The 21,367-nt window shown below is 32.8% G+C and overlaps 1 protein-coding gene across 1 annotated transcript in view; it reads left to right on the forward strand.

Annotated features, from left to right (window-relative positions):
- TMEM232 (transmembrane protein 232) overlaps window positions 1-21,367 on the forward strand; it is a gene marked incomplete at its 3' end in the record, with an annotated part of 259,907 nt that overhangs the window by 37,863 nt on the left and 200,677 nt on the right. Inside the window, exons 3-6 of the mRNA XM_081281364.1 lie at window positions 12,726-12,837; window positions 14,143-14,248; window positions 16,953-17,110; window positions 21,036-21,135. Of these exons, the coding sequence (XP_081137490.1) occupies window positions 12,726-12,837; window positions 14,143-14,248; window positions 16,953-17,110; window positions 21,036-21,135 (476 nt within the window). The remainder of the gene's footprint in view (window positions 1-12,725; window positions 12,838-14,142; window positions 14,249-16,952; window positions 17,111-21,035; window positions 21,136-21,367) is intronic.

A 21,367-nucleotide genomic window follows, 5' to 3' on the forward strand; every position in this document is an offset into this window, starting at 1 on the left:
TTTGTCGGTCACTTGTATATCCTCTTTTGAAAAATGTCTTTTCAGATCATTTGCCCATTTTTATTGTATCATTTGTGTTTTATTGTTGTTATTGCTGAGTTGTTAAGAATTCCTTATATATTCTGGATTTCAACTCCTTATTGAATTAATAGTTTGCAAATATTTTCTCTTTCTCTGCTGGTTGTTTCTTCACTCTTCTTATTTTTTATTTTATTTTATTTTTTTAGTGGCAAAGCTTCTTAGTTTGATGTAGTCATTTGCCTATATTATTTTTATTGCCAAGGCTTTTAGGATCTTATCCAGATAATTCTTGCCCATACCATTGTCTTAAAATATTTCCTCTATGTTTTCTACTAGTAATTACATAACTTAAGGTGTTACACTTAGGTCTTTGGTCTATTTTGATTTTATTTTTGTATTTGCTGAGAGATAGGGGTCTAGTTTCATTTTTCTTTGAACGGATATCCAGTTTTCCCAGCACTATTTATTGAAGAGACTGTCCCTCCTCCATTGTATATGCTTGACACAACCGTCCCAAATCAGTTGGCTCTCAGTAGAAGAAATTACTTCTGGGTCTTATATTCTATTTGATTCCATTGGTCTATGCATCAGTTTTTATCATATGCCTTTTTGTTTGTTTTATTCATTAGATTTATATATTTACCTTTCCTTTTTGATTTGCATTTTTACTGCATTATAATTATATATTTATATATAACAGTGTAGTTAATTTTGACTTACTCATAAATACATATAATACAATTTTCTCCATTTTAATCCCCAGTACTAACCCCTTCCCTTCCCTTCACCTCTCCCTGATCCTCTTCCTCGACTTCATTGGTATTCTATTTATCTGTTTTTAATGGTTCATTATAATTATATAAGAAATTGGAATGTATTGTGATATATTTACACACTCACATAGCATTATTGGTCAACTTCATTCCCATTGCTTTCTCTTTCCCTCCACTCCTCCTTTCTCCTTTTTTTTTTTTAAAGAGAGAGTGAGAGAGGAGAGAGAGAGAGAGAGAGAGAGAGAGAGAGAGAGAGAGAGAGAGAATTTTCAATATTTATTTTTTAGCTTTCGGTGGACACAACATCTTTGTGTGTATGTGGTGCTGAGGATCGAACCTGGGCCGCACGCATGCCAGGCGAGCGCGCTACCGCTTGAGCCACATCCCCAGCCCCCCTCCTTTCTACTTGATTCCCTACTTCTCTCTGATCTCCCTGTCTATTTTCATGAGATTTTTTTTTTATTCTTTTCATCTCTAGCATATGAGAAGAAACATTCAACTCTTCACTTTCTGAGTCTGGCATATTTCACTTAGTGTGATATTCTCCAGTTCCATCCATTTACCAGCAATTGACATAATTTCATTTTTCTTTATAGATGAGTAGAACTTCATCATGTATATACACCACATTGTATTTATCCATCCATAACTTGGGCTATTGTGGATTGTGCTACTATAAACATTGGTATGCAGGTATTGTTAGAGTATGCTGATTTTTATCTTTTGGATGAATGCCAAGAAGTGAGATAGCTGGGTTAGATGATGGTTATATTCCGTTCTTTTGAGGAATCTCCATAGTGCTTTCCGGAGTGGCTATACTAATTTGTAGTCCCATCAACAGTGTGTAAGTGTACCTTTATCCCACATACTGGTCAGCAATTATCAGTTATTCTTGATGGTTTTGATTTTAGTTGTTGGGAGATGAAATTTCAGTGTAGTTTTGATTTGCATCCCCCTGATTCTAAGGATGTTGAACATTTTTTCATATTTTGTTTGCCATTTGTATTTCTTCTTTTGAGAAATGTTTCTTTAGATTTTTTTTGTGCATTTTACTTAGTGGGTTTTTAGTTTTTTCTTTTAGCTTTTTTGAGTTATTTATATTTTAGCTATTAATCTTCTATTGGAAGAGTAGCTGGTAAAGGTTTTCACCCATTCTTTAGACTCTCTCTTCATCTTTGTTTCCTTTGTTGTGCAAATGTTTTTTAAATTTCATGCTATCCCATTTATGAATTCCTGAGTTTATTTCATGATCTTAAGTATCTTGTTAAGGAAGTTGGTGCTGGTTGCTAATGTGTTAGAGTGTCGCTTCTATGGTTTCTTCTAGCAATTTCATTGTTTATGATATAATTTGATCAATAAGGTCTTTGATCCTCATTGAGTTGATTTTATGGAGAGTGAGAGGTAGGATTCTACTTTCATTTTTCTACATATGGATACTCTGTTTTCTTAGAACAATTTGTTAAAAAAGTTCTCTTTTCACCAATGCATGCCTGTTGCACCTTTATCAGAATCAGATGACTGTGGATGTATGGGTTTATCTCTTTACCTTCTAATCTATTCCAGAGATAAAATTTTTGAAGATCTCTTCCTAAGCAAAAGAATGTAGACAAAGTTTGGTTTCTTTGGTAATTAAATATATTAATTTGAGGTACAGTTACTCATACAACGAATTAATGCTCTTTGGGATTGATAATTACATTCTATAAGAGATGACATTAAACTTAGAAGTTTAGTCGTTTTTGAGTAGTCTTCATAGGAACAACCTTGATAGGATCATTCACTATTAACCAAATGCAAAGTAGAATATTTTCAAATATAAGAGTAAATATTTAAAAAAGGAATTATATTTTTTATACTTGTAAATATTTTCAGCCTCCAGTTTTTTTCTTGATTGTTTTGAAGAGTTTTTCCTCCCTTATTTGTTTAGAATTTCCTTTACTGGAGCAATAAAATTGAAGCACTTGCATTGTCAAGGCATGAGACAGTATTCCATTTTCTAAGACTGAATCATAAATTTAAAATCTAAAAGAAACATGAAGACTTAATAAAAGACTATATCAAATCATAGATATTGTTGAAGTTAATATGAGGCCTATATTTCTAATTTTATACCATAAAATCTATTAAATATCCACAATATGAAGATTCTATAATCAATCACACAGATATCAGGGATGACAGAAGATATTTCCAGTTCCTGACTTAAAAAGTGCAGGTCCAAAATCACTGAGTCAGGAACAATAATTTTAAGGGAGGAATTTATATGATAAATTTCTGTACATGCCTATATCATCTACTCCTTAATTATACCTTTCAGATTAATAAATCTATCCCTGAATTCTTCATATATTCAATTGTGTCATATATACATCAAAAGAGTCATACCTGCCCTCCTTTTTATCCTGCTGATACTTCTGATATTTTTAGAGAATGTCTACTAATTATTATTTGAAATTTCTGCTTCAATTCCATGTTTTTGCCTTTTCATTGTACCAGACTTATCAGAATAGTCAATATTTAATGTTTTTTTCCTTTTTTGTCCATGTGTTTATTAAGATCTAGAAATCTGTATTATGTTTTTATAACGAAACATTATTATTTTATAAATAATGGTCTTCTTTTTGTCTTTAGTCTTGATAATTTTACAGATTTACAGTTTTTTTGATTGTCATCATCTTTACCTTCATATTCTTTGATATCTCAGGCTAATAATAATAATATTATTATTTATTAATAAGTAATAAATATTATTATTATTATTACTACTACCAGGAATTGAACCCAGGGATGCTTAACCACTGAGCCGCATTCCAAGCCCTTTTTATATTTAATTTTGAGACAAAGTCTCACTAAATTGTTTAGGGCCTCCTTAATTTGCTGATGCTGGCTTTGAACTTGTGATATTTCTACCTCATCTTCCAGAGTTGCAGGGATTACAAGTGTGTGCCACCACACCCAGATGGAATTTTTAATTGCATGAAACAGGCCCACAAGCAAAATAAAAATTAATCCAAGGATATAAGGAAAAATGAGAGTAAAAAGTATAGCCAGGCCTTCTTCTTTCATTCTGTACTCACTATGAACACCTGCTGGAGATAAAATGATCAAATTGGTGAATAGTATATGACTATAAACTCTTAAAGGTTGAGGGCTCTGAGTACATTATCATTTGTTGGAGACTTTGGTCAACAAGCTATGATATAAATCATACTTTTGAGATTTGGAGTAATCTCAGTACAATCTCTCAGCAAAAGCTATCCCTTGACCTTTTAGTTTCAACACCAACTAATTGCAGTATCAGACAATTATTTAAAATTCATGGAGAGAGGATTAGATTGGGGCAACTTGAGTCAGATGCCCATTGTGATCCAATCAGCAATGGCCAGGAGGTCGAAATCACATAGTTCTAATATAGGACTCAGACATACTAGCTTAACAGGTAATTTTGACTAGCAGACAATTTTCAGAGAAACAATTCACATACCAAATTGTACATATATTTGAATTCCATTTTAATACTTTACTGAATATCCTATTGTATTTGCTGTTTCTTTTTTCCCTCTTGTCTTATAACTCTAGGGTTTTTCCAAAGATCTCTTTCTGGCTGTTTATCTCTGAACACCCTTCCTCTTGAAGTTTCATGGCTTTGACTATCACTGATATATAATTTAAAGCTTTATCTCCTGATCTTATCTACTTCTTCATGGCTGCCTCCATTTGGGTTGAAGAATCTCCACTTGGATACCTCACATGTAAACCATACTTTAATATCCGAAATGGCGCAGGTTATCTGCCCCAATTTTCCCATTGAATTATCTTGACATCAATCATGTAGACTAAAAACCTTAAGCCCATGTGCTTATTCACCCTCACAGTTTCTTTTCTCATATTCCATTAGTCATCAAGTCCTATTGATTTAACTTGATCAATTTTAGCTTTATTTATCTTGGATTTTACCTAATCCCTGGCTGTAGGTGGTTCTGTACCCAAAGAAGCAGAGAAAGAATTTTGAAAGAATGACTACTATTTCATCACACTCTAGTTCCTGTCTGTACCTTAAAGAACAGTACCAGCACCATTTCTGCAAAAAAGCTTTTCTTCCAAATATAACCCAAAATACTAATGCTTATAGTTAATAGTTATCTAGCACTGAATATATGCCAGGAACTCAGATGTGTGGTCTGTGTTATTGCTTTTCAAAATTCTATGAGATCTTGTCCCTATTTCTTCACATGGGAAATTATAGCCCACATGGATTAAGTGATTCAGCAAAGAGTATAGGACTAGGAGATGTTGGAATCATGATTTCTTCTCTTGACTTCATGCAGGATTTTCTTTCCATTCTTTAGCATATCTTTTTTATGTTATATACTTTGTGGTGTATCTGGCTTCACTCTGAAAGTATGAGCCTCTTGAGGCCAGGCCTGATTCCTCTTCTAGCCCTTATTGTATCTAGCAAAATATCTTTATGAAATATTTATTTATTTATTTATTTATTTATTTATTTATTTTTTAAAGAGAGAGTGAGAGAGGGGAGAGAGAGAGAGAGAGAGAGAGAGAGAGAATTTTTAATATTTATTTTTTAGTTCTCGGCGGACACAACATCTTTGTTGGTATGTGGTGCTGAGGATCGAACCCGGGCCGCACGCATGCCAGGCGAGCGCGCTACCGCTTGAGCCACATCCCCAGCCCATGAAATATTTATTGATAAAATAAATTGCATCCAGTATAAATCATTAGTTTGAATTAGGTATCCATGCAATCAGGAGACTTTAGTATGGTCTCTTTATATGTGAAAATTAAAACAATTATCCTACTCAGTGCCTATTCCTCAAGAACGTTTTTCCATACTTGGAGTAGATTGTGTTTATTTTTTTGGGAAATCCTTTGATATTTTGAAGAAATTGGACTCTATGAAGCTAAAGTACATTTTCTTTGCAAATGCCTATATTTATTTTTTAAAATTTCTTTCTGCTTCTTATCATGAATTTTATACATCATTAAATAAGGGTTAATTCATATAACAACCTCTATTTGTGATGGGAAGGAAATTGTTAAAAATAGCTATATTTATTTCCCATTAAATATTTATTAACATGAGCTGTGGGAGACCAATTAAGGCACTCAATATCTGTACAGAAAGTGGAAAATAATTAGTTTCCATATTTTCAATGATGCATTACAGACCACAATCCATACTGAAAAATAATTGACAAAACTAAAATTATTCACAAAATATATTCTAAGCATATAAATTGAATTAGATATTATTTTCATTCCAAGACTTTATTTTGCTTTGGAAATAAATGCATAAATACATTTGCCCAGAGCCTGTGAAGAAGCTGAGATAAAATGTCTAATTTCAGAAAATATATTTTTAATTCATATTTTAGAATATTGTGTGCAAATGTGTTTCTGGGGGTGCCTGTGTTTGGTAGTGGATGAAATCTGCTTAAACCATTATATTTAATAGTTTTAAAATTAACTATTATTTTACTATCAACGTGTATGCACTGCATATTCTTATGCTTTAAATCATTGTGAGTTATCTTAGAAAAGGAACTAAAAGAAGATTTTGAGTCAGATAGCTTATTTTAAATATTGCTTTGTTTATTTTGAAAGATATGACCTTAAGTGGGACTCCTAACCTGTATATATAAGGCAAACACCAGATGTTTACTAAGCAAATTGTATATAAAACAATAAAGAGAAACTTCAGAAACTCACAGGAAGGAATTTTAGACAACTACATTAATATTAAATTATGTGGCATATTTTTGCAGATTTTAAAGTGAGGATTGAAATGAGTTCTTGGACCTTTGTAATTATGTGATTTTAGGCACAACATCTTCATCTTCACTGACACAGCCTGCTGTCTCTACCAAGTCTAATTCCTGTCATTCTGCAATGGCCTCCTACTGGTGTCCCATTTCTGTCCTCACCCATGAGTTCTCTGAACAGCAGCCTCAGTGATCTTTTAAGACTGTAAATGAAATAATGTCATGCTCTAATTTAAACTCTTTAGTACCTTCCCATTGCATCTAGAGTAAAATTCCAACCACATCCTGTGGTCTGAGTACCTTGTGAGGTCTAGTCCCTGGCCACCTTCCTGAACATATCATTGGTGTCTCTGCCTCTTGCTTCTTGTCTCTTTCTCATCTCCCTCAAAATGTTCCCTGAATACCTCAATAAATTAGTCCCTTCCTCTCCTACTGTCTTCCATGCCATTTGGGTTAGATCTTCACAGCACCTATCACTCTGAGAAATCATATTTTTCATTTATTTGTGTTCCTATTTATTGGATATTTATTCTCTCTCACCAGAATGTAAGACCCAAGGGCCAAGTGACTACACATCAGGATTTTATTCACTCTGTTTATGCCTAGAAGAGTGCTTGACTCATAGTAGGTACTCAATTTATGTGAATCAACAAATCAGTGCATGTATGGTTCTATCTTAATGATGTTTTTAAAATCATGTTCCATTCCTTATCTGTCTATATTTCTTCTTATAAAATACATGTTATTATTTTGAGCAGTTATAGATAAATAATAAGATACTACAGAGAGTTCTCATGAACCCTGTATCTAGATTCTCCTATTGTTAACATCTTACATTACTAGTATAGTACATTTGTCACTATTCTGAGCCACATTGAAATGTGCTTATTAACCATATCTTAAGTCCATATTTTATTCAGATTTTCATGGTTTCTACTCAATGTCTTTTTTTCTGTTCCAGGATCCTATACAAAATACCAAATTAGAATTAGCTCAATGTTGTCTCTAGCTCTTCTAGGCTATGACAGTTTCTCAGCCTTTCTTTGCTTTTAAAGACCTTGGTAGTTTTGAAGAGAACTGGTCATTTTGTAGAATATTTTTCTATTGAAATTGATCTGATGTCCTTATGGTTATATTGGGATTATGAGCTTTTGTGAGACAAGATCACTGAGATTAAATGCCATTCTCATATTACATCAAAGCAACAGGCTATCAACACGATTTATCACTGCTGATGTTGACTTTGATCATCAAGCACAAGCAATGCTTGTCAAATTTCTCTACTGTAAAGTTACTCCTTTCCTCCCTTTTCCATATTGTGCCCTTTGAAATAAAGTCACTACAAGATGCCCACTTAATTATTTAATTCCTACTTCTCAATATTTACAACAATAAATTCCAAATAGGTTAAAATATAAGTATAAAATATTTTGAGAAGAAAACTTAGGTGTATACTTCTATATTATTTGGATAAGGGAGATCATCAAAATAAGAAATCCCAGATATTACAAAGGAAAATATAGTCATATATAAATATAAATTTTTAATTTATGCTTTAAGCTACCATGACAATGAAAAAGATAAGTGCAAGAATGAGATAAAAATTTCTTGCAACATGGGCTGGGGTTATAGTTCAGTGGTAGAGCACTTGCCTCACATGTGTAAGGCACTAATATCTATCCTCAGCACCACATAAAAATAAACAAAGATATTGTGTCCATCTACAACTAAAAAAAAATTGAAAAAATACTTGCAACATACGTTTGCAAAATTTTAATGATAATTGTATCAGTTATCATTAACCAAATATTTAGCTCGTGTCATACACTTTCTAAGTACAATACTTATATTACTTCACTTTTGGAACAACCCATGAACTGTGTATATTTGCTTTTCCATCTTACAGGCAAAGAATTTAAAGCACAGTTATGTTAAATAAACTACCTGCAGTTAAAGATCTAATAAAGGACAAAGGCAATCTGGATCTTGGAGCTGTGCACATAACCTCTAAACAATATTGCCTAAAAGTGCTAGACAAAGAAAAAAGCCTATTAAGAAAAAAAAATGAGTACAAAAATGTAACAAAAAATCCATATATGATCACCATGATCCAATAAGAGAGAATAAAAAATGAACAAAATATATAAGCATTCATGCCACAGAATAGAAAATGTAATAATGAATTTATGAGCATTCATACAGGAAAAGATGCTAAGGAATGCTAGTACTTACTGCAATACAAACCACACAAGGAAATACTATTTTCATCAATCAAGCTGGCAATAATTAAAACAATCGATATCATATTGTTCCAGTGATAACATAAAATAATAGGATTTTTCCATGCTTTAAAAAGATGAATATGAATGATTAGGATATTTTTGGAAAGTATTTTTAAAAAATCTGTTATAATAAAATGTATACATGATTTTGGATCTTGTCATTTTTTTTAAATGTTTTTGCTTTGAAATGCTAGCACATATAAAGACTTTTCTAATCTCTTTTTTCCTTACAGTTTTATGCTTCATATAAATATAATATTATAGTGTATATCCTTTTGTGTCCAGATTAGCAATATATCTGTGAGTGCCCATATTGTGTATGTACCTACAGTTTATTTTCATTTTGATAATGTGGTATATCAAACCAATTGATTTTTGTATGTTTATCCGTACTTGTAACCCTCAGATAAATTCTATTTAGCCATGGTTTGTGATACACTTTAAATGTGTCATTGAATTTGATTTGCTAGTATTTTATTGAGCATATTTGGCATTTATGCTTTTCACAGATAATGACCTATATATAGTTTCATTTTCTTGTAGTGTGTTTGTAATTTTGGTACCACATTGATTATGTCCTTGTATAAGGAGTCTGAATGCATTTCTTTTACTATTTTTTAAAGGAATTTAATAAGAGAGTTGATTTTTTTTTTGAGGGGGGGAGGTCCAGGGTTTAGAACAATCTGTTAAGGGGGCTTAACCACTGAGCCACATCCACAGCCCTTTTTATTTCAAGACAGGGTCTTGCTAAGTTGCTTAAAGCATTGCTAAATTGTTGAGGCTGGCTTTGAACTTGCAATCCTCCTGCCTCAGCCTCCCAAGTCACTGGGATTACAGGAGAGAAGCACTGTGCCTTGCAGGAGGGTTGATATTAATTCAGCTTTGAATGTTTGAATTTACTCATGAGGACATTTGGTCCTTGACTTTTTTCCACTGGGAGGTTTTTGATTACTTCTCTTATGTTATTTTTTGTTGTTTTGTTCAGCTTTTCTATTTATTCTTCATCCAATTTTTGTGCGTTATGTGTTTCTAGGAATTTGTCCATTTTCCTAATATCTTATTTGTTGGTATATAGTTGTTTATAATAGGCTCTTATTCTTTGTATTTCAGAGACATCCATTGTTATATCTTCATATTTGAGCTCCCTCTTTTTTTTTTTTTTTGGTTAGTCTATTCAAGGGTTTGATGAATTTATTTTGTTTCTAAGAAACAATTCAATCTTGCTGATTATTCTCCTGTTTTTATATTCTCTTTTTGATATATTACTACTCTAGTCTTTGTTATTTCCATTCTCTGTCAACTGAGATTATTTTTGTACTTTCTTAAAGTGTAAAGTTTAGCGATTTATTTGATATCTTGTTTTCTTTTAATGTAGGCAGTCATTTCTATAAACTTTCCTATTTGTATTGCTTTTGCTGTATCCTGGAAGTTTTGGTTGAATATGCATATAGATGGTTTGTGTTTGTGAGCATTGACAAAGGTATATAAAGATACGGCATGACTATTATGCTGGGCTGTTTCTGATGGGTAGAATTGGAGGCATCAGTGTTGAGAAGCAGTCTGCTAACTTTTCATGCATTATTAAATCTGTAGTTTCTTATAAACCACATTATTTGTTCATATTTTCAAAAACCTAATTTCTAATGAATTCATCAAAAATAAAATAGACAAAGGACTTACCTTCTTTAACTCTCGTGGCAATTTGTAAAAATTGGAAGATTAAAGCTATTTTAGACTCTTCATGTAGAGTAGGCCCATGTACATAAAAAATATGACATCTCAGGTGACTACTGAGAAAGATTTTCAGTCAACCTCTACCATATCTAAGTAGATGTCTCCAAAATTAAGAGTTAAATGGAGAATAGGAAATCAAGAATGGAATTACTTATTTCAAAATGTACAATTCTAGCTAGGCGTGGTGGCACACATCTGTAATCCCAGTGGCTCAGGAGGCTGAAGCAGGAGGATCATGAGTTCAAAGCCAGCCTCAGTAATGGCAAGGTGCTAAGCAACTCAGTGAGACCCTGTCTCTAAATGAAATACAAAATAGGGCTGGGGATGTGGGTCAGTGGTTGAGTACCCCGAGTTCAATCATGGGTACCAAAAAAAAAAAAAAAAGCTCAATTCTAAGCAGACTTTGTGAACTCAAACACTTCTTCCTATATTGTACTGTCTGCTCCAATAAGGTAGAGGTGTTTGTCTCTTTCACCACTGTATCCCTAGTGCAAAGCTTAGTGCCTGATACACAGGTAACAGTCAAAAAATGCTTACCAAATGAATGCCTGTTGTAGGATAGCAGTTAGAGTTTGTTATTCCATTACTTGTTCTTCTCCGGAATACTTGTATTTGGTTCTACTTTACAAAGTGTCTCATTATTATCCCTGCTCAGTCTGTGATTAAGTAGTATATCTGGGGTATATCTGTCTTCCTAGTAGTACTGTGAGTTATCAAGGGCAATCTCTGATTTTTATTCACTTTATTCTGTATCTATAGAACAATTAATTTATTAAAATCTGATTATAATGAGCTATACATAAATGTGTTTTGCTTTTTAATCTCCTAATAGAATGTCTCTGACAATTATTGACCATAGGAAAATACAGTTCACTGACTACTAATTCCACTATTATTTTAATGTCACATTTAATCTCATGCTCATGTTAAATTCTGTGTTACATCACTATAATCACTAAATCGCAATCCGCTTTTCATACAACCTCAAATTATTTGTGCCAATTCTTTTTGAAATACTCTTCTGAAATGTCTAGTATCTACATTTTCCTCAGTAGGTCCTTTCATTCATAATACTTTAGATATTATATGTGTGCTGATGATTCAAATATTGATGTATCTAATATAAACCCTTCTCCTGATATTCAAGTTCATAGATATATCTGACTGCCTATTTTCTCATCTCTACTGGTATGACAAGAAGTCACTTCAAACACAGCATGCCTAAATTCTGAACTTATTCTCTTACCTTACCCGAAATCTGCATCTCTACAATTTTTCTCATCTCAATAAGTAGCAATTCTGTCCTCCCAGTTTGCTCAGTCGAACGTGATTCCTTTCTTTCCTTCATGCTTAATTTCTAGTTCATTGGCCATAGTGGATAATGTCAAAATATGTCCTTTATTCAAACACTTAATTCTTTACTTACATTGTTCTTATTCTAATCAAAATCATCATTACTTCTTACCTAAGCACTTGTGTGGCTGCCCTGTCTTGATATTTCCACATTCCCATACTCCAGTTCTCAGTTTAGCATTAGAGTGATCCTGCATGACTTAACTAAGTCATGCAACTCCTCTTGGCAAAACCCTGCAATAGCTTCCCCCTGCATACGAAACTAATATGGATGGCTACTTGGTACTTACTGGCCCTTCATATTTCTTTTGTCTCTTGCTTACTTCAGTCTAGCATGGTTATTCTGATTTCACTTGCAAGAAGGAATAAAGATTTAGCTTAATTTGAATCAACAGATTAATGTAAGGTGATAAATCAGTCTTCAACATAATTGAAGTTGTGATGGATTTTATCTGTTAAGAAAACATATGACAAAAAGACTTCTAGAAACCTTTTCAGAAACCTTTTCTGAGAGTCTATAAGGAAAGGTCTTTGATAATGGGAATTTCTTCCTCAATCAAAGAGCATGACAAAACCAGTCTAGGAGGGATTGCACATATACTTTTTTATTTTTCTGATTTTTGTATGTGTGTGTGTGTGTGTGTGTGTGTGTGTGTATGTGTGTGAAACACTCTCATTGAAAAGGTACTTTTTCTAGAAACTTTGTATACTTATCCATTAGTAGATGATTAATTAAAATTTGAAAATAATAGCTATAATAATTGATTTTTTTTTTTGTTTAGGTTCCTATTTCCAGTCAGTGCAAATTTTATTTTGAAATTCAATCAAACACAGGATCCAGCAGAGGAGAACAAATTGTTGGAACATGCTAGAAAAAACATTCTCAGATGTAAGGTAATTGTAAACTTATTCCCTAATGTGTAAATTGTCTTTTCTAGCTGGGGAAATATTACATATTCTAGAATACTGAAAGAAAAAAGAACACACATACAACTTTCTTTAATTATAAATAGGCATAGATAAAATGTTAATGCAAATTAAAGATAGAAAGATTATAACCAAATAATTTAATGCCAAATGCCTTTCTGTATGAAATGTCCCCACAGATTAGTAGATAATATAGCTGTTGATACCAGTTGAAGAACTCCCAGCAAAACATCAAAGCCTGACAAACAATTATTGATTACAAAATCCCACTTAAAAAAAAAAAGTTTAGCCAAGATACTGTGTCACAAAGAGAAAAGAGAACCTTCTAAATCTTTATTATACACACACAAAGTATTCTGTTCTTTCTTTGTAATAAACCATTCTTCACCTCACTTGTGAAAAATACATTTTTAAAGAGTATGACATTAATTTTCAAATTTTCAAACAGATCTAAACAGAACAGAAAGTGAAATAAATTCTTACCTTCCCTTTCCTACATTAAATTCACTATAAGTTTGACAGAGAAATGTCATTTTGTCATATGATATTACTTCACTGCGGAATAATTCATGAAATAAAAGCTGTACAAAACTGAGACATAATGTTAAGTCACTTTTTTTGGTGGTGATTGCTATTTTCCATTTTGTGGTTATTTATTTGAAACATATTTTATATATTTGAATTTTTTGGAAAAATATATTTAAAATATTTGATTACAAAAGCGAATACTTCTAACAAATGTGCATGCAGACATGTGCCAGGAGCTACCTTTGTCAAGAAGCTTTTTTTCCAGCTGACCAACTGCTCCCTGAGACAGCCTTAGGAGTGGCCAGGATAATAAGGGAGGTGGGATAATCTACGTCACTTCCCTCCTTTTCATTAGCATGGATCCATCAACATTGTAGTAGCCAGAGTTTTCCAGCAAAGCAGCATCAAACTTGTTTTTTTAATATGTTTTCTTATAAGACAAGAGATGTATTCTCTTGGGAAAATGAGGTAGAAGTAAACCCTCAAAAGCAGAATGACAATTGTTTTAGCAAATGATGAATAATATTTCTCAGAATATTAATAATCTCTACTTGCCACACTGATACAATTTGAAAAAAAAAGTCAAAAACACAAATAATTAAAACAAAACTATAAAGTTGTATACAACTCTGGCCATATAACACTAGCATCATAGAAGGACTTTCAGAATATAATTAAGAAATAATAAAAATAAACAAATAAATTTGAAGATTTTGTTTGCTTTTTTCATGCTTCCAATAACAGAGAAAATTGGGTCTCAAAACCTTGGGTTCCGGGAAGCATGTTCATCTTCCTGCTGCATGGGTTGAAGTAATGTATCTGTCTCAGTGCAAAGGAGAAATCCAAGAAGGTATGTGCTCTATCTAAGCTCTTTTGAACAATCCAGGTTTTTTTGTTTTGTCTTGTTTTGTTTTTGTTTTTGTTTTTTTTGTAGATTAGCAGTTAATACATAATTTGAGACCTTTTGATTTTTGGAAATTTTGCAGAAGTCAAGAAAAAGTTTCCATTCTCCATCAAAATATCTCATAATGTTTAATTATAAAAGTTCTTTTTGTAATTTTGAATCCATAAGTTTTATTGTTCAACTTTTTAATTACAAAATTGTTTTAAATCTTTAGTTCTTTTCTAAAATCAATAACTGATCAAAAAGTAATATAAAGTGTCACTTGGTGATTTCCAATTACATTATTTATTATATGTTAAAATAACTTGTTTTTGTATTTTGTAATTCTTACCATATTGTCTAATGGTCTTCGTGTTTTACTTATATTAAACAGCAAGTTGTACTCATTGCTTTTTCATTTATCTTTTCTCATTTATATGTCTTCTTTCAAATGTCCTCTAACCAATCTGGAAAAGAAATTTAATAACATTATTTTTGAGAGGCTGAAATTCCTTTTATCGTTATCCTCAATGTTATTTGTATGCCTTTTAAAATGAGTTTTAGAATGTTAACTACATAAGGTCAGAGGCTATTTCCCCATGTAAATTGGGATTTGTCATGTTGCCTGGAAGCTTCAAGCAACAGGAAGAGGCAAAATTATTTTGTATTTAACTTGCCTTTAATGACTCTTCACTGTGGACACTGCCAGTCCACAGACTGACCTCTATTAAAATGTTTAAATGATATTGAGGAAAGCACTTTTGGTGTACCATCAACCAGCAGCCACTTGCTCTTCATTCAGTTGAACTTCGGTTTTGTTCAGGCATCCTGTAGTCCTGTGATTCTGCCCTTTGCCCTGAATCAGGGAGGGAAGGGTGGCTGGTCTAAGTTAATTATAGCAATTCTTATTAATTTGCTAGTGATTAGATCATGAGTAGTGACATGATCTGGTCCAGCCCAAAGGAATGTAAACACAGGTGTGTTAGTAGTATTTGTTTTTGAACATACAAGAATATTTTGGAAATAAAGCATCCTTTCTCTCCTCATACCCCTCCCCCCATTATTCCTGCCTGGTTAGCTTCATTAAGAACATGCTGTCTGGAGCATGTGTAGCCATCTCAGTTATGTACATCAGGGAACTAGGGGATGAAGAAATGTGCATACAGAGGGCAGCCATTAATCATTTCTGGAGTCTTTCCAATTCTGATCTTGTGAAATAAGACACAGCCTTAGTTTGCAGTTACTTTCTGTTGAACTGAATGCTACAAAACCAAAAGCATTTTTTTTTTCTTTCAATACTGGGATTGAACACAGGGGCACTTTATCACTGAGCAATATCCTTAATCCCTTTTTAAAATGCCCTATGTATTTATTTATACAGGGTCTTGCTAAGTTACTGAGAATGGTTTCAAACGTGCAACACCCCTGCCTCATTCAACCTCCCAAGCCACTGGGATTACAGACCTACCACACTGAGCATAGCCCCAATGCATTTTAATTCATTCAGATATTAAATTCTTGGCTCAGGGTGTAACTCAATGATAGAGCTCTTGCCTAGCATGTGTGATGCCCTGGGATCAATCCCTAGCACTGCGTGTAAACACATACACACACAAACACACATATCAGATATTAAATGATGCCCTAAATATTGCTTCTTTTCACCATCTCCACAACTAAAATAACTTCCTAGGAGTTGTCCAACCTATACTCTTTTCTGCTTCTTATCTGTAGTCTACTTTCAACTTAGTAGTGACCATGTGTAATACTTTTTAATTTTCAATGGCTTCTGATTTTATTTAAAATGAGTCCCAACTCTATATCATGACCTACAGGGGCTCTACGGGATCTGATTGCTAGATGCTTGCTATGTATGCATTATGCTCCAGTCACACTGGCTTCCTTCCTATCTCTTGAACATGTTAAAGAGTTTTTCCTTTCTCAAGTCCCTGCATTTGCTGTTCTTCCTTGGATAATTTACACCAAAACCCTTCTAATGACCTTGAGTTCCTATTTTTCTATAGGCACTTAGCCCTACTTTCCTCCTCCTTCAACATGAGTAGCCTTGTTTCCTCTGATTCAGTTTTCCAGTCTTTTGTTCTTCTCTTTTATAGCATTTATCTTCAGGACTCCTTTTCATCAATAATTTTGTCTTATTTCTCTACCATTCCATATGTGACCTGTTGATCAATATAAACATGTTGGCTGTAATAGCTGGGGCTCCTTGGGCCTCTCTCTCTCTCTCTCTCTCTCCCTCCCTCCCTCCCTCCCTCCCTCTCTCAATCTGTGTGTGTGTCTCCCAATATGCTATATCATCATTTGAGTCCAGCTTCATGACTTGTACCTCCTACATGGCAGCTTAGGGTTCCAAAGCTAGTATCTTGAGATAGATAGACAGAAATCCAGGTGGAAACTATATTGTCTTTTCTGATTCAGCCTTGGAAATCACTGGGTGTCACTTTTGTGGGTTCTATTGGTTGAAGCATTCACAGGGCCTGCTTGAGGGAAGGGAACATTCACCTCTTGATGGGAAGGTGGAAAAGAATTTGAAAACGTGTTTAAAACCAGAATTGGAGGAGCAAATAGTTAATTGCAAGAATTAATTGTAGCATGTAGAAAAATAGGATGATTTTTAAATAACAAAGTTTCTACTTTTTTTAAAACATTTCAGAAGCTTTAAATATGCTTCATGCTTCCCTGGACCATGCTTCCTTTGATTGCGATCATCTGCCTGCCTTGTTTTTTCTTGCGGAATCAGTTTTACACAGATTTTGTTGTGATGCATTTGTGAAGGTATTTTTATATTCAGTTGAAATAAAACTGGCAAAGGTACGTTTTAAAAAATTTTTAAAATACTTTTAATTGCTATATGCACTACATGTATCCAAATGACATCTGTTTTAGAATCAAAACAAGACATTTACTTTTATTATGGAACATTCTCCAGTTTGGTAATTTTAATCTTACCATAAATGTGAATAGTACATTATTGTTTGATATCCAAGTGCAAAGGGTTTGAGAAAATAAAATTTCACTAGCTATGTTAGAAAACATTTAATTAAAAATCAGGATAGTTACTGTTTTTTGAGTACATATAGATTTTTTTTCCATTTAATGCACCTTTTAATGAATTTTTTTCTTCCTTTGCCATTTAAAAGTGCTGACATCTAACCTTAGTTTCTCAGCCTGAGAGGATGGGTGGTCCTCTCAGTACTCTATACCATTTTAGAGATGTAAAGTGAGAAACCATCTTTGCATAGGTCATGTTTTATATGGTCCTGGAAGTCATATGGTTTCACTCCCTGTAATCATCCTGGTTGACTGTCACAAAATTTATTATTAGTCAAATAAATTTAGATACATTAATTAATTTATTGAAAAGGAAGAAAAGAAAGGGTAGAAGGATTTCTTTAACATGACATGTAGCATATATATGTGTATATATATATGAAACAAGTAAAATTGACTATGCAAGGATCTATTATTCTTACTCAGTTTTGATCATCAATTGTTAGAAACCAAGCATGAGAGAATATTCATGAATCAGTCCATCAATAATACATTCTGTGGAGGTTTTAGTTCTTATAAACTTAGCCTAACTGCTTTTCTACATGTATGGGAGTAAAAAAGTCTTAGAGAGACCACACAAGAGAGATGAAGAGAGGAGATAAAAGAATTAAATGTGCAAAGAACTGAGACTTTGCACAGAAAGTTGGAAAAAAAGAATTAAGATGTCACCAAGAGCTGCCTTAGAATGGTGAGGTTATAATTTGGGATCTATATGTTTGCATTTATAATAGAAAATATAGAAATATATATGTAGAAATATTAATATGAAATACACAAAACAAACACAAGCTTATTTATAATGGAAAAATTGAATGCAGTGAAATAAAAAATATAATGGATTGGAAAAACACTGAGCAAGTCTGGCTTATCTCTCCTTTCCTTCTTATGTTTTTTAGAGACCTTTCTCCATTTCTTGATTTTGTATTTCTTCTAGAAACAAAAATCACTACAAAGTACAGTTTCTTCCACTGAATGTATTGCTTGTACATCATGCACACTATGTCATTTTAATTTTTAAATTTTCCTGCATCTTCTTATCTTGAGGTTAGACAATTCACATAGGTTCTTATAGCAGCTGCAAAGGAGCAGCATTTACCTCTGAGCTTTGCACACTGATAAATGGCCTTAGATATGTTTGCCAATTACCTTGTATGTTATCTCACAATCGTCCCAAAAGTTGTGTGCTAGCATTATCAACCATTTCACAGATGAGAAAATTGTAGCACAGAAAGCTTACTAACTAAGCCAATGACTCAGCAAAAAGGGTTTAGAGTCCAGTGGAGTCTCAGCCATGATGCTACATGTGTACCTGGATCTCAGGTGTACTCATTTTAAAGCTTACTCTTTATTCTTTTGGCCAGTTTAAACTAGTTAGTGGAAGCAAGCATGACCTACGTACACTGTAGAATTTCATTATGTAACTCATTGGAAAATTTTCTTTTGTTCTTTTCTTTTTAACCGAAGGCTTAGTTGGAAGGTATTCCCATAGAGGCACCACACACCTCCATCTGCACCATTTTACTCCTTTGATGAATTAACTCAGGTTTGGATAAAGCCAGAAATACATGATTCCCTAATATTGTTTCATTTAAGATTTTTTAAATGTATTCTTTCCTCTCCATCTACTTCTAAATGTACAATCTTCTTAATTATTGAAGTCTGCTTATGGAAATGTAGAGAATAATATATAAACAACAGCAGTTTAATATATTTGGATATAAACATAGGTAGTACTTCTTAAGTTTCTATGGAAGATCATGAAACATAACCAACTATGAAAATATAACACATAATAAATATTGTCTAGCATTTCCATTTCAAAGTCAGCCAAAAGGGTAGAGAAGTGAAAAGAATGAAGAAGAGAGAAAGAAGTAAATGAAAATGAGAGGAAAGATAGGAAGACAGAGAAAGGAATAGAGAAGCAAGAATTCAGCCTAGGAGGCATGCTTGAATCCTCTAGTTACAGATAAAGCATGTACAAAAATGACACACAGAGAATGACACAAAGAAAGTCCCAGGAATCCTGAGAGATGCGGAAAGGGAGAGTTTTCCATAAAATCTGGTCTTCAGAATATTATAGGTAAAAGCTTTTAAAACCATGTTTCCAAGCATAGTTATAACTAGGGATAACATCTGGGCCAGGTGAAATTCAAAACCAAATTGGAGGATAATGCAGTATTTTCCATTTGTGCCATATTGAATTTTTTAGCATCAATTAATATTCCTTTCAATATTTATATATATTCCTTTGAAAAATCCTCAATAATCCTCTTTCTGAATAGCTTTTTCATGCTTTGCCTGTAACTGTAGAAGTTGCTGCCTGTAATGCTCTCATGTAGACTACTGCAATATTCTTTTACATGGTCTGTTGACCTTCACGTCCTTCTCATTTAACTTCAATCTCTCAGAGAAACACAGTGCAATATAACAAAGTGGTCTAGATGAAGAGACTCCCTGAGCATGCCTTAGAAACATTTTGTTTTATTTTATAAGTCTATAAATAGTAGATGTTCATAATTTATAGAAACATTTCTTAATATTGATGGTTCATCCTGAAAATGTATTTTTAATGATAGAGGCTTATGATTAAAAAACAATTGAATTCCCAGCTGTATGTGAAATTTTATGGTTTATGGAGTAGTACACACAATTGTGGGTTGAAAGTCCTGAAATGCCACTGATTTGCTTAAGAGTATTAGGTGAAGCACTGAGATGTGGTTAAATTAAACGATTTTATTTTATTTTAACATGTATATCTGATAATACCCTGTGTTACTGTTAAGAAAATTTGAGATATTTTTTCTCCCTCCCTCCCTCTCTCTCTCTCTCTCTCTCTCTCTCTCTCTCACACACACACACACACACACACACACACACACTCACACGCATGATAGTGACAACTATTGCTATTTATTTCTTCTCCAAGATTTAGTTACTTATATTTTATTTATTTTTTATAGTTTTTGTGTTTCTTTTCCTAATTTTATGTGAAATTGTATTTATTATGCATTTTTTGCAGATGTGCCATTTTCTATAGTCTATGTAAAATAAACTATTTTTCATCTACATGTGTATTTTAAATGTCACAGAAATGAGGTTTTGCAGTGCTTACTTAGTAATGACATTATGAGGTTTTTTTTTTTTTTCATGAAAGAATAGGGAACTTGGTGAACCATACTATGTACATGCAGAATATTTATCAACACTGACTTAAATGGTGTTTTTCAAACTCTTTTCATTAAGACTCATAAGAAGAAATATACTTTGCATTGTGACCAAGCATGCATAAAATATACACTCACTTACATACTGAAAGAAAAGGAATTCTGCAATACTTCATGATGTTTTCTCTTTATTTTTATTTTAAAAAATACCCTCACAGTTGATTTCACGACTCACTTCAGGAGCATGACCAGCAATTTGAAAAATGCTGTTGTAAAGGATATAGAACAAAATAGTATTCAGTATTGGTTATATGAAATGTAGAGATGATTTATAAAAGTTTTGTGGCTGAACTAGCATTTCAATCTTGATGTAAATGTTTTAAAATTATTTAAAATATGTAATATCAACAGTTTGAAGTTGTTTTTATCAAAAGTCAACATAATAATGAAATGGTTTATTTTCTATATGGTTTTTAAACATTCACTAATGCAATACAAAAAATGCTTTTCTTTTTTGACAGATTGGCTATTTGATCTTCTTACGACTTTTTATATTTTTCCTGCATGGTCACCTAGAAAGTTTTAAACAACATTTACTTAGGCTTCAACCATATTTATACGGTACGATATTTTTTATTTTAGACTTATAAATGTTTTATGTTACATTTTAAGAAGCTCTGACTGTCACTATAAAAAGCATAAATTGTATTTTATTTTCATGAAAGATAATAGGTACAGTGTTAGCTTCTGAGACAGACTGCATTTGTTTGGCATTCACCCACCCTGCACTTACCATTTCTTTGTGGTGAGAACATTTAAAATCTATTCCCTTAGCAATTTTGAAACATACATT

This window comes from Spermophilus citellus (genome assembly GCF_964194105.1).
Source record: "Spermophilus citellus genome assembly, chromosome: 1".
Taxonomy (NCBI): Eukaryota; Metazoa; Chordata; class Mammalia; order Rodentia; family Sciuridae; genus Spermophilus; species Spermophilus citellus.